The 15,232-nt window shown below is 41.3% G+C and overlaps 1 protein-coding gene across 2 annotated transcripts in view; it reads left to right on the forward strand.

Moving 5' to 3' along the window:
• The first annotated feature begins 765 nt into the window (after window positions 1-765).
• Window positions 766-15,232, forward strand: part of plcb1l (phospholipase C beta 1-like) — a 117,567-nt gene continuing 103,100 nt past the window's right edge. Inside the window, exons 1-2 of one of the 2 annotated variants that reach the window (XR_002056607.2) lie at window positions 766-1,195; window positions 5,494-5,571. Coding sequence is in view for 1 of the 2 variants with exons in the window: in XM_013268847.3 (XP_013124301.1) it covers window positions 1,097-1,195; window positions 5,494-5,571 (177 nt within the window). In the remaining variant the exon portion in view is untranslated. The remainder of the gene's footprint in view (window positions 1,196-5,493; window positions 5,572-15,232) is intronic. The other variant, XM_013268847.3, reaches the window with a different exon arrangement.

Raw genomic sequence — 15,232 nt, forward strand, 5'->3', positions numbered from 1 at the left:
ATTGGGCACCTTGCAATCATGGAGTCGACCGTGAACTCCTCTGTGTACCATATTCTAGAGTCAAAGATGAGGCCATCTGTCTGACTGACTTGGCAGAAATTTGGTCATGCAGCAGAACAGAATGCAACAGAATGGTTGAAAAACTAAAAAATTCAAGGTGTTGCAATGACCCAGCCAAAATACAGACCTCAACCTAACTGAAATGCTGTGGTGGGACCCTCAGAGAGCTGTGCATGAACAAATGCCTGCAAACCTCTATGAAATGAAGCAAGGTTGTAAAGAGTTGTAGGTAAAAGCGCCTTGAGGCAACTGTTGATGTGATTTGGAAAAAAATAAATAAAATAAAATTAATCTGAATTAAAAAATATTCCTCCACAGCAATGTGAGAAACTGATAGAGTCCAACACAAAACGATTAAGTACACAGGGTGTACTTAGTTTTTCAGAGGACTGCAGTAAGACACGTTAAAAGCGTTTTCACATGACTATATATGGCGATCCCAGCTGATAGGAACGTCAGAAAAAAAGGCCCTAGTTACTCGATTTTTCTCTCTTACTTGAATGTTAATCATCAAAAATCAGGATTTAACGATTCCCTAATTTTTTCAGCTTTTAATTTGTTTCCATCTTGGGGGCCACTAAATGCCCATCGCATTGCCACCAACGCACGGAGGCGCTAGATCACTTAAAGCATCGATCCTGTCCCTGCATTGACTTGTACAATTTGACATCAGACGTGTAACTCGTTCAGATGCCCCCTCCTTCTCCACCACTCTCACTCTTTCTCTCTCTCTCTCTCACTGTCCCTCTCTTTCTCTGTCTGTCTCTCTCTCCTCGTCTTCAGCTGCATGTCGCTCAGTCAGTCAGTCAGTGAGTGGCCCGGGTCCGCTACGCCTGCGTCCGCCTCCGCAGCTCTCCAAAGCCGAGACGCGCCACCGCCGCCGTCATTGCGGGCATGACATACTGGCATCAGTAGTGGGCTTCCGTCAGGCTGCTTTTAAGCAGATTACAAAGGAGAGGAAGAGACACAAGAGTAGAGGAGAGTGAAGTGACTCATTTCCACCCGAGCTTGTGCGTTGAGAAGAGTAGATGAGCCAATGGCTGGGGCACAGCCGGGAGTTCATGCGCTGCAGCTCAAGCCAGTGTCCGTACCCGAGAGCCTAAGAAAGGGCAACAAATTTATGAAATGGGATGATGTAAGTAGTGGCCAGACAGGCCAGCGGTGAATCTCTTTTTTTTCCTCCTCAATTTTTACTGTCTGATCATTTCTGCACGCGTTATTTTGCATGCACACAGTCTGTGTATTACACAATCTATAGGCTACTCGTGCAACAGTAGCCGATAGATTTAATTGTAAGTGGAAACCGCACGGACAAGAAGCTAATTGCGTTTGACTTCCTGGTTAGTGGTTGAGAGTGAAGTGAAATGCTACAGCTACAATGTCTACTGACATGTGCTTTCTTTACATTATCCAATGTACAGTATTTGTATTTGTGCGCGCCAGTAGGTGCACGCGTCTACCTCTGCTTGTGTGTGAGAATGTGCGCACCCCTCATCTAATCAAATACTAACCCCCATGCGTTAGAAACGTTTTTATCAATTAACCACAATTAATTAGTGCACTGACATTCAACATGCAAATCTAAGCACAACAGTTGGTCATTAAAAAAAATAAAAATATTTTGGGGATTTTTATTTTGGTAGCATCTCTATATGAAATGTCGGTCCAGCTGTAGTAAAATGACCTTGATTAAATTGATTTCACACTGCTGTTGAGTAAAACATAATAGTAATAGCAACAGAGGCTATGGCCACACTATGTGGCACATTGCTTTCCCAGGCAATAAATCAACACAAATCAACACTCCCTCTAATAATCTTGTGGCAAGTTCACAACTGAACTGCACTCTGAACTGAGTTTAACATGGCTTGATGTTTATTTGCATCTTCTGTACCTTAGTTTTTACAGCAGCTGTATTCAGAAAGAGCTTTTCTGGAATAGCTGTTTTCACAGCCCATGGCATTTGAACATCCACATGTTACTCTGGTTTATGAGTGAATATCTGAATTTTGTCACAGTCCCCATTACTTTCGTTCTGGGAAATCTGTTAATTTTAAACCCCTCTGTGAAATTGCTGAGGGCTTAGCCCACCTGTAACTGATTTTTACAGTGCGTTGACTTTTCTAATACTGTAGACAGTGAGGAATCTGTTACTAAGATACACACTTTCTAAGATCATCCTCTCAAATACATGTTCAGAATCACTCAGCTCAGGTGAGCCAAGTGCAGCACAGATGGCATCAGTCTTGCAGTGTTATGGAAGTGTGAATGCGGTCAGTACAGATGGCAGAGAGGAAATTATGCACACTTGCAAGTCCACCATTCTGTCAATCATCAACCTTAAGCTTAAATAAGAAAGTTTCCTTAACTAGTAACTACTAATGAGCGCCCATTCCTTCAGCTCATTAGATGCGACTCCGTTTCCCCTCTCACAGCCGTGTTTGTGTACTTTTAGTATGTACATTCAGGACTATCTTCAGACCCAAATGTCCACCAGGCCTTTCCTTGCAAAAACATATGACCTGAAACACAGGCATACTCACGGGTACGTTCTCTGGTTCCTTTCCCATGCGCTCCTTTCTTCCTCTTTCCTCTCTGTATCATTTCATGGAAAGAATCACAGAGGATAAACAGCCAACCTGAGAGAGCAAAGCTAATAAATTTTCACTGGAGAAGGATTGAATTAAATCATTTTTCTTCTTTTTTATTGCTTTGGGTGTTGAGTTGAACATCCTTCAGCAGGAAATCGTACAGGCAGTAAATGAAAAATTATATGTATGTTCTTTAATTTATGGCTGAACTCTGGTGATGATTTCTTGTTCTCTCAGATGAAGTCACAGATATATTCCAAAATGCTTAAACTCACCTGGGGAGTTGGGCAAAAAACAGTGTAAAGTTCTGTGCTGCATAGACAGCAGCCATGAGTTTTGAGCGGCAGAGTGACTGCAGACTCCAGCACACGATGCTTGCAGGTGGTTGTAAAAGAGCAGAAAAGCAATCAGAGAAGCTCTCCAAAGCCTCAAAGGCCTCAGACCTCCCCAACCTCCCTCCTACAGACGTGCGCAGACATCTTGTATTTTTGTTGCTGCCACTTGTCGACAGCTGGCTGCTTCTGTGGCTCATGAAATCCGTGGGTATGGGTAAAATATTGCCTGGATGTGTTATTATTTGTCAGTTCAGATGGCACATTTAGCATTAATGACAGCTTTCTGTTGAGACACAGGGAGCCATTCAGATTCTCCAGCACATAGACACTTCATGTTATAAGGATCATTTACTGTACACCTGGGCACGGTGTAAAATTTGTGAAAGACGATGCTGGGTCTGTGTAAACAGAGACTTTTATGAGGTTATACTTATATCAACCCCTCTGGTCGGTTGTGCATTGAATAAGATATTATCAGGCTCCTCAGGGGAGCAGAAAATCCCTTAAAAGTAGTAGAATATGTCATTAGCATACAGAACAGAAATATGCTGAGCTCAAAACTCCCCTCTAACACACCCCCTCAGGCGGCAATGCTAATGGTACAGACTCTTCACTAAAAATAATGGAAGTGTCTCCTGCCTGGGATCAGTTCCCTCAGGGTGTTTGTACTTTTGCAAGTCAGTCACTAATCTCATCTTAATTCAGCAGAAAGCAGGCCACTCCGCTGCCTAATGTTGTCCCATTAAAGACAAATCCCTTAAAATAGTCCAATGACAATAAAAAAAAAAAACATGGGCGAGTACTATTCTGCCGGTAGTCACTCTGAAGTGAAATCCCAGCTTTAAGTACTTCTTGTTTCTGCGTAAATGTGAAAACCCATGAGAAAATCTTTGCTAAGAGTCCATAATGGCTTAATGTGTTTGCAGTGGTGGCCATGGAGAGCTAGGACATTAAGAAAGAAGCTGGTGAAAATGACTGCTCTCACATCATTAGGCAGTTTCCCAGTGCTCTCCAGCCTTCTTCTTTTCTCAGACATGACAGACAATCCATCACATGCATCGCATCTTATCCCCCGAATGACTTCTTGACTTGGTTTACTGGAAATATAAATGACTTGCTAAATATTCTTTGATCTAGCTCGCTATCATTTTCTTGAATTTTTCTAAAGAGGAAGCGATATTTATCTGTAAAAACTAAATTGGAAAAATTGGACTGTGGATGGTGAGCTGAGCAAAGATCAAGAGAAATGAGCCAGATTTGGTCTGAAATGCTATATCTAAGAACTGCAAACATGATGCTTTTCCCTTTCCTTTAGGCTGTAAACTGTGTGTGTGTGTGTGTGTGTGTGTGTGTGTGTGTGTGGCATGCATTCATTGACATGAACCACATCTTTTGTCATTCAATCAAGCTTGCAAAGATTGTGCAATCATGTGAACAGAACCAAAACGATTCCTCTTGAGTCTCTAATAGATTTCATGGGAATGGTGGGTTGCCATAGCAAACGTCACCGTAGCAAATGCCTCTGATGCCTAACTGTTTCCAAAACTGAACGAGCCGCTCATTTACTTTCAGCTCACTTCCCTTCTTTCGTCTTTCCCTGTTTTCCCCTCTTCTGTTCCTCCTGTATTTTCACTGTTGGCCTATATTGGATAAACCATGATTGTGACATTTAGACAGTATGAAATGACTGAAATGACTCATAATGGTTAAATACATTACAGCATAGGCTCCTTTGCTGTCTACCAGCCCAACCCTTTCCCAGTATCCTACGCTGCAAGTCGCATAAGGTCGCGCCCAAATAAGACAAGTGTGGAGCAGATGCAGACCATTAGCTCTGGCTCCAAATGCTCTGATAGGGACATCATTAGAAGCCTCATGAAGACACTTTGAAGATTTTCTTGCTCTGTGCAGCAAATGCGGTCCTCATCTCTCTGATCTTGCAGCCATGGCTGATTGAAGAGGACAATATGCTACTGTTCAGCTGAACCACAGCCACTGTGGACACAGAAAAAAAGGCAATGGCTCTTTCTTTCTTTTTATAGAAGCATCCAATAATATCTGGTGTTGCCATGTATGCCTCAGGGTCAAACTGTGTGTGTGTGTGTGTGAGAGAGAGAGAGACTTGGAGCCATCTGTATGTAACTGTGGGAAAGCATTTGTCCATTACAAGAGGGGAAAATGGAAACATCAACTCCAAATCAACCTGCACTTCGTGATTGCAGTCACTGCAAACACACGCGCACACCCCAGGCTGCTTGGTCGTTTTGCGGTGATGCCAGGTCGTGGTGTGGAAAGTACCCTAAAAGGAATGGATTGAGTGCATGTTTACAACATAAACAGCACTTTTGATGTCATTTCAAATTCTGGTATGCGAGTGGATAAAACAAACTATGCTTTGATCTTGGTTCACTCATAGAATTGTCTGCAGTAAGATATTCACCCATGTTGAAACTCAGATGTTGATGTACAGATGTAAACAGACGCATGTCTTTTCTTCTTTACGACAGGATTCAACCACTGTGACCCCGGTGACTCTGACAGTTGACCCCAAAGGTTACTTCCTGTATTGGACTGACCAGAGCAAGGTGAGACACCACGGCAGGAAGGCCAAATGGTTTGAAGCTGTAAAGCCGTTAAGATGTTTAAAGCCCCTTTAATTGTTATCTAAATTTCATTTGACGATGAAATTCAGATTCGTGGGGCCAAATTAAAAGCTTATCACAGCAGCACGAACAGTTTCCCTCATCTCTGCTTTGACATCTGCACAGTGCTTTGTACCAACCTGATATATAATAGACAGGCCAATGTCCATTTCACGCATTGCCTCTCTAAAACCTGAAATGTACAAGTTGCCGCAAACTGCAGTAACAGCAGGTACATATTTTATTTCAAGCCAAGAAAATAGTCACAGGAAAGTGTTTAAACAGACATTATTAAAACATTTACATTTATATACATATTAGCCACCTAACTTAATCGTTTCTGCTGATAAAGGACCCTGCAATGTACTTAAAACGTTTTATGCTCACTACCGGCTTTGTGGCTTTAAATATATTATCTCCCCCCACTGGTAATGCAATTTCTGCATGCAGTAACACAACTTCTGCGCTTTGCCTCTCCAGAACGTGAAATGGACACGGTGGAGCGCCTGTTATGAGTTTTTCATGATACTGGGTTGTTTGTATACGATACAGGACCTACCTGGACTGTCTGTACATATCTGATTGGCCAGCACAGTAAATTGCTATATATCTTATGACAGGAAGATATAAACTTACTGTTTTCCCAGCATATTCTCACAGAGCTTTTTTGTCTGTATTCTCCATTTCACTGACAGTACAGCAGCACTGTCAAGCTGAAAGCTTTCATGGCACCAACTTCTCCACATTTCTTACTCGTCGTCTTCGTAGGTGTCGGTGCAGCACTTTCTAGTACTGTCGCATTTCATTATGAGAAATGGGGTGTTTAGTTTGCTGCTGTTCATTTGCATAAATTTGAAGTTTAGGCTAGTTTATGCAAATCGGCAGCATCCAGCATGGCTCGGCACGTCTGGAAACTCCCCAACAAAACGAACCGTTGTGTATCTGATATAAAGACACATGCAGTCTCTTGCATCTGTTGCTTTCAAAAACATTTCAATGGTATAGAAAGTTAGCAAACGAGTTTCTGAGAGCAGACAGAACTTAAAGTTGTGGCAATGGCTTACCTGTCAGCCTTTGAACACTGTAGCTCAGCACCAAGCATTAAAAAACACACCTCTGTGGACACTAGCCATCAGTGAGCAGCAAAGGAAGTAAAAGCCAGACTAAGTGTGAGAATATGTTGTGTCGTTTATGTCGTAAAATCCAAATGATTGGCAAAAGACAAAAACTGATGACGTCGCTGCTGTCTCGTTTTGTTTGGCATGAATATGAGCACAATTCAGAAAAAGTGCCAAAACTGCATGAGGTATAATTTCTCCTCACGATGCTTGTCAGCTGTCAGTGAAGGGCTCCCTAAACATTTGGAGTTATGTATCGAGTCTGCCTGGTTCTGCCGGAGGTTTCTTCCTGTTAAAAGGGAGTTTTTCCTTCCCACTGTCGCCAAAGTGCTTGCTCATAAGGGGTCATATGATTGTTGGGTTTTTCTCTGTCTGTATTATTGTAAGGTCTACCTTACAATATAAAGCACCTTGAGGCGACTGTTGTTGTGATTTGGTGATGTATAAATAAAATTGAATTGAACTGAATTGAATAGTGACAGTGGCTCAGGCTTGAAAACCTGCTCTATTACCACTTCGGAGGCACTTAAGACAGTTATTTGAAAACACTGACCTTTTCCATTTACTACTGCCATTCGACAATCCAGTACTTATTACCATAGCAGCACCATTAGAATTCGTGGCAGCCACATTCGGCATTCCTTTTGTAATTATCATGGTACACCTAGGATTATTATCGAGAGATCACAGGCGCTCTAGGAAGCATTTAGGCGCTTAGCTGAAAGGCCTGCAGCAGAGCACGACTTAGTTAGATGGTCTTTTTCCAGCATTGTGATGATTTTTTTTTATCTTGTTTGTTTGTTTTGGTCTTTCTAAGCCATTCAAGCATGATTTTTTAAGTTCTTTCAGTTAGCTTCCTTAAAAAAGGATTTGAGGGTGTTCCAGTCTAGTTTCATTTGAAGAACTTTCTTGAAAAGGAGACAGAAATCTAAACTGGCACACCTGCAGTGCTGCAACTGACACCTGTGAGAATATTGCATAGTGCATTGTGTTTTTCCAACATTCCAGTTGTAGCTAAATGTTTCATAACAACCAGGAACAAGGTAGTGAAACGTAAGATAAGAAATGCTATCACGTTCAGTGATCTTATTAAGCACTTCCTCCCAGTTTAACCTTGAGAGCATGTGCAGAATCTGCTGAAGGTTTAACAGTTTGTTCTGTTTATTTGAATGTACAGCTGCTGAGCACAAGGACTTGAACACAAGCATGAAATTTCCCCTCTGTACACATACCTCTGAACACAAACACACATCCACACGTAATCCATGATTGTACCTGTCCTGCTGTTTTTGGAACAGAGAAAGGATCCCAGGATATTGGTAGCCTACTGTAAATGAATCCAGTATAAGTGGGAAAAGAGATAAAGTCTTTAGTTCTGCTACAGTTTTACCGAACACTCAATGAGGAAAGAAAAGAAGACCACTTTTGATGTCTACCGCATTTTATGTTGTGGGTGCGTGTTAAAAGTGGGAATCTGCGGTCAGAGATAACCAGCACTGAGTGTGATTCTCCACTAAAAGAACTGAGAGAAGCTCGTTGACATCAATTCATCATTGTTTCCTGTGCCTCTGTCATAAGGTGAGGATTTTGACTGATGAGGCTCTTGTGAGTGTGTGTTTATGCGTGTGGGTGTCTGCTCTGTCTCCCAGCGTTGAGAACAGTCCTGCCGCACGCATAATAACTCAAATTGATACCAAGCACAGCCCAGACAAAACTCTATTAGGGCATAAAGAAAGGCACCCGCTGTATTCCTGTGTGCCCCTGTCAAGGCAGAAGTGTGCCTGCTCATGTTTATAAAGATACCTTGGTGCATTTGCTAACATTTATTCACGACTGTATTGCACATCTGTTGAACAGACCAATTTAAACAAGCTGTGATGCTCCGTCTACTTGTTATGTGTATGTGTCTGTGTGTGTGTTTGTGAGAGACTCAGTCTGATGGCCTGCAGAGTAAAAGCATTCCTCAGATTCTTCAGAAGCACAACAGAACTGTACTCGGTGTGCCTACTGCGCTGACTTTCAACACACATTGCCAGTGATAGTTACAGTTAACTGCTGCTTTCGGCTTCTTACAAGATTTACTAAAGACCTTTAGCCAAAAGTAAGGAGATAAGATTTAGAGTATTTCCTCCTTGTTAAGGATAAATATTTTTTCTTTTAGTTAATACAAATAATAAGACATTTTTATTGATAGTGTGAGTGGACAGGAGGTTAAGTTGAGTCACGGTTTCCCCTGAGATAAATTGAAAATAAAACCTACAGCTAATTTGAATCAACTTTGGGGACATTTATTTACATTAGGCCTCAGTCACACAGACTAGAGACCGGTGGACAATCCTCCAGCAACCTCTGGGGAGAGGGGTCATCCTCCAGTGTGCCAAATATGTGTATTTCCCAACCAGTTGGTGAGCAGGCTGTGAAAACCTTAACATTGCTTTGATCCCCTGCAATTTGCATGGAAGATGCTGATTTGTCTGCAAACACTACTACTACCTTACTAGTCGCCAACTAACAAAACTTTAAAAAGTTGTGCCTCATTTTTAAAAAGCACAGCTTTTACTTTGAAAGGAACAGTCTTCGTTTCCAGTTTGCGTCGCACTTTTTACAGTTGCACTTAGAGAGTAGAGAGCGAGTGGTTGAAGAGAAGTGGACGTCTTCCACGCAAACTATGCAGGACAGTGGCAACTTGCTAGTGACCAAAGCAAAGCATGGAGGCTTTCAGTCCAGCACCGTATACCTTTTTGCAGTCAGTTTCACCAAGCAATTGCCAGCAACCATTCATCAAGCAGTTGGGGAATGTGCATTTTTCCCTACTGACTTGCGGTTGTCAAGGGGTTGCCAACCGGTATCTGAGGTTTTTAGTAATCAGTTTCATAGACAGTTAGCAGCCTCCCACAACCAAGTATCAACTGGTTGGTAACAGCATTAGGGGAACAAGTTTATGTCCCAATCCTATATTCTTCTAGAGGTAAATATCACAGTATCCCCGTTTCAGTCATTTCTGTAAAGTTAGAAACACTAAAAACTAAATGCAGGCAAACACAAAGAGCACTTTTTGTATGTTTCTTGTTTTTTCCCCCAAAAAATAAAGTTGAATATACTGAACTTGAATCTTTTTCATCATCATATTTTGAAGGGCCATGCTTTACAACTGAAATGCCAACATTTTGATTCCCGGTCCATCCCCCTGAACCTGAATAAAATGATTAAACATAAAGGAAGCAACCATTAGCATGCAGGAAGGCAAGGTGTCTTTGGTAGTGACAGCTTAACCTTTGCTGCCGTTTCAAATTTGCTTCTTTAAGCAGAAAAAAAGCTTACTTTAGACACAGTAGGGGCTTGATATTTACTTTTGACTGTGCTGTTAATCCCGGAGTTTGTCTCTTCCACTGAGTGATCATGTCTTTTGTCAGAGTCTGTTCACGCAGTGAATTTCAGCCACGTTTTAAGGTCAAGAAGGCAAAGTTTAGTTTTGATGTCAGTGTCAGATTAGCTTAGGTGTGATGTTTTTGCCTTTTCTTTCTGGCTAACCTTTGAGTTGATGATGCAAGGCTCCACGATTCAGGATTCTGCTGGTTTCATCTTTACGCCTTTGTTGTAGTCACAGTAACTTGTGCTGACAGTATACACCCAGCTTCAACTTCTGGGGAAGAAATGTTAGAAGAAACTTTTATTGGTTCTTGATGTGGTGTGTTGGGGAAATGAAGGTGACAGCAGCTCAGGATATGAGCTAAGATATCCTGTATCCAATGATAATATTAATACGATTTTTTTTTGTGGCTTCACTTCCTCTTGTAGTGGACACCAAAATAAAAGCTTAAACAATGCTTCTCTTGTTGTTTACAAAAGCCGATGTAGATTTTTTTCTCTTCCTTGTAGATAGAAACAGGTGCACACTATATCCAGTGTGAGCAGCATCTCCATTTCTGCACGCTGCCGTATTTTTAAACAGGGCACTGCTATGTAAACTACAGCAGTCATAACTCTCCCATGTTTGTATGTGTTTGCTTGAGAGTCCATTTGGCTGGCTTTTTATGTTTCTGGATGCTGTCTCATTCACCTCAAAAGATCCACTGTCTTGAGCACACACGCAGACACGAATTCACAGATAGAAAGAGAGATTTTGGGAACGAGAACCATAACAAAGATTACGTGATATTGTCAGTGATATCGATAGCACGTGTGCTTGCATGTATGAATGAATCAGCTGTAAAATGAAACTCGTCACCCAAATGTAAATTAATAACAAGGATTTACCTTGTGTCAACAAAGCCCTAGCCTAGATTAGACAAATATTACCAGCAGCATCATAAATATATCAGCAAATTCGCTGTGTACACCAGGAAAACTCAGTTACTGTTCAAGACATCTTTCCCCTAGTTCTTAATTCAGAAAGCGTACAGGTGCTTTAATCTGTGCTTTGTTCCTCATTCCTATGCAACGCTGAAGAATGAGGAACTATATTGAGGAGTATTTGCAGGTTCCTTGCTCATGACGTTGAAATCCATCCTCCTCCTTAGAAGAGGCATTTCCTCTTGTGCAAGGGGGAAACACACCGTCTTCTTTACAAGCACACATGCACACTAGCCGTGGTGGCCAGCTAAGAATAGGTGTTTTTCTTTTTTCTTTTTTAGAAGGTTGAAAATTATTTTTGCACTTGTTGGTTCAGCCTGTTTTAAGGGGAGGAGCCCCACAGCACGGAGAGGTGGACTGACTCATTCAAATTAACTAAGCAAAAAGCCTTTTGCTTTAGTTGCCATGGTTGCCAAGCGACAGCACACACCTTAGAAATGTCACATTCTCTTTCAGCCCGCGCTCACATTCTGAAGAATGTCGCTGCTTTGAAACTGATATAATTGTTTCCTCGTGTGTGTGTGTGTGTGTGTGTGTGTGTGTGTGTGTGTGTGTGTGTGTGTGTGTTCGTGGTCCAGATGTTACTCATGTTGTGAGGACACAAATGTGTTTACAGAGTCAGATCATGGAGAAAAAAAACCCTGTGATGCAAAACATCAGACAATTTCAAGGTTAAGACATGTTTAAAGGTTAGAGAATAGAGAGGCTTAAGGTAATGTAATGGTTTTGTTTTCTGGTTGATGTAAACCTCCAGGAAACGGATGTAAGTCCACATAATGTCCTCTAAAGTCATTTCTCTGTGTGTGTGTGTGTGTGTGTGTGTGTGTGTGTGTGTGTGTAGACACCCTCACATTCTCATTCACTCTCCTGAGCAGGCTGTGGTTATATTTTAAAAAAAAAAAGGTTAAACGCTTTCTCTCGGGAGATTTATGTTTCAGCAGTGTGCCAATTTCAGGACATTCACTGGACAAGCACTTAGCATATGGCATTGAATGATGTTCAAAGGTGAAAGACAGTTCACCTCAGGCCAAAACCAGACTCACACAGTTGTCAGCCGGAATGTGTGGGGCATTTCTGAATGAGCCTAGAACTGACCTGATCCAGAACAACACGAAGACCCTTTGGTTTTGTATTTCTGGGCACACTTGATGCACAAATATGAAATGTACGCACAGTTCCCTCTCTTCTGTCAGAGCAGAGTTTACGTGTCTGTTTCCCCCAACACAGCAATTTTTGGTGATTACAGAGCCTGCTGCTCCTCCACCTCCGTCAGCACTATAGGAGTGAGGAACGAGGCATAAATCTGCAGCCAATCTACTCAAAGTGAATTGTGACCCCTGCCAAGTTGTAGCATGGCACATGGGGGACTTGTTTTATCTGCACTTGTAGTCAGAGAATGAGACAGAGCGAAAAAGAGAAATTATAAGACAGTGATTATCATGATCCACACTCTCTATGTTAGCTGTGCTATGTGGTATCAGTTGTTTTTAATCTACTTAATCAATCAACCTGGTGACATAAATTTTTGGTCATCAGAAAAATTATTAGATTGTGAGCAGGACCTGTCGATGGTCTTTTCAGGATATGACAGCATCAATCTGCGACGTCCCAGTGAAAGATGATGAGCTTTTCACCATTTGGGCTTTGTGTCAGCCTTTTGCTGTATTCACATTAAATGGCATTTGGCATTTGTCTTGACGTGTCTGCCTTTTCAGATGTTGGCTTGCATTTAATTTATGTGCAGCATTTAAGACACACGACGCATGAATTTAATACAAGTGAGAAGTGAGAAGGTTACCATGGTTATAACCACAAGTAATGGTTATAACTTCATTAGCTTCTTTTCTACACTGTGTGCTGCAGAGTTGATAAGTGATTGCCAAACATAGCATTACTGATTGCACTTGTGACACATTCATTATCTATGCTAAAATAAACTGTTTATGTCACATGGATTTTTTTTATTGTGCATCTTGAAACCAAGCAGCAACCTCCAGGGCTGAGAAATTAAGACAACATGAACGTGCCAAAAACTGCAGTTATCTCGAGCGGCTGGCTCTGAAAATGAGTCACTCTGCTCAGACTCCCATGTCAAAATGCCCAACTTTGCAGAAGATAAGAGCGCGTTTACTGCCCGATGCCAAAAAAGGCTTTAGATCTCTAGTAAGGTTTCTTATATGATGTCATGACCACATTACTTAAGAGTTGTTCACCATATTGGATGTGATGCAACCACCGGTTGCTGGGGAAAAATGTGTTATTACCTGACTCGTTGGCAGTGCTTCCTGGTGGGGTTTTTCTCTCGCTGATTGTAATCTGCAAAAAAATGGCTGCACCAACAACTTCCTGCTGGTTGCTTTGGTTGCTTGCAAATTGCCAAAGTTGCATGTAGTTTTTCTTGTTTTCTGCAAATACTCATTGAGCGCTAGCCCAGCATTTTAAGTAAAACTTTAAAACATGTGACGCAATGTGGAAACACAGAAGTTTTGGTTTCAAAATAAAAGTTGTACCTCAGCACTACAGCCATCAAGGCACAACATTTACTTTGAAGGTAAATTGTGTCATTTCCAAAAGCTAGACAGAATTTGTAGACCAGTCCATTACTTACATCAACTCTTTCGCAGCAATATGCTAATGCTATGCTATGCAAATAGCCCATCTATAAAACCTGTATTCAAGCTGATATTTTATTTATTTGTATGTTATTCATAAGCAGTTATCTGTGTTTTGGATATGCAAGTCATTCAGTACAGCTTGCTAACCAGCCTTGCTCTGTCCAGCTATTAGCTTAGCTGTTCATCCTCTAATGAAATACTTTATATCTACATGTACTGTTCACACCAGATAACAATAGGCAGCAGGAAATAATATGTTCAAATCTTTACTGATGTACTGAGGTGTAGGTTCCCTGTTGTGTCTTATTTACTCATTTTTTCATGACTGCCCAGACAGATTTCTCCACAAAATGACTCATATAAGGAATTGGGATACTGCTTTAAAGAAAACCCATAAAGGGTGACCCTTTGGCTGAAGCTTACAACAAAATGCAGTTATCAATATTGGGCAGTAAGTAGTTTTTTATATATATGTATATTTATTGGTTTCCAGGTAAGAATTGCTGTTGCTGCAGTGTTATAACAGTTAAACCAGACACTCACTATCATGATACTTGGGAACTGCAAATGCTCCTAAAACAAAATGTTAAATCTAGGATATATATTTTTTTGGTTTTGTTCATTCTGACATTTTTACTAGGTGTCCCAGACAACAGCTTGGCTTGAAGCACCCACCCAAAAAAACAAGAAAATATAAACTGTCATTCTGTCTGGTTCGCAGTGGCAGAACTGTAATTGTAGAGGAACAGTGGCCTGGATGTTGGCACTTGGAACTTGGCAACTGCAGAGTGCTCTTTAGCAGAGCTGAGACTCAGAAGCAGAAAAAAAGGAAGGTGTTAAACGAAGGAAAGCTTTGCCAAACTATTAAGGATTAACAGTTCCTGGGTGACTTCATAAGGCTTTGTTTGTGCTTGACTTATTCCTGTTCCTCTCTTTGAATTGTGATTAGAACTTTTTCTTTGGTAAACAATACATGCTCAAGCAGGCCGGTACACACACACACACACACACACACACATACACACACACACACACACACACACACACACACGTGAACACACGCTCCAAAAAAAGGAAAGAACAAGAGGGACATTGTTGTGTTCGTTTCCTCTCCTGAACAACGAGAGTTTGTTCATGAAACCTGGATACAGGGATCCGGAGAGAAGACTTTTAGCTGTTTTAAAGGCTTTTGTCTGATTAAAGGTTCTCCTGGTGCCAAATCTGTTCAGTGTGAATCTCTGTGCCTTGGCTCAGTCTGCTGAGTAATAGAAACAGAGGTGTCTTACTGTAGCGGCGGTGACCGGGCAGTTCAGAAGAGGAGTTAAGACCCTGCGGCGGGTGATAAGCTTAACCAATAATATGGCTTGTAATTGATGATCATACCGCAGCAATTGAATGTTAACACTCTGGATAGCAGGAATACTTAAAAATATAGTGGCATCATACCATAAATTAGTATAAATGATTATGTTTTTTGATGATTATTCTTTCTTCTTTGCTGTTTTCCATGAGAAGTTT

This window comes from Oreochromis niloticus, linkage group LG15, assembly GCF_001858045.2.
Source record: "Oreochromis niloticus isolate F11D_XX linkage group LG15, O_niloticus_UMD_NMBU, whole genome shotgun sequence".
Lineage (NCBI taxonomy): Eukaryota > Metazoa > Chordata > Actinopteri > Cichliformes > Cichlidae > Oreochromis > Oreochromis niloticus.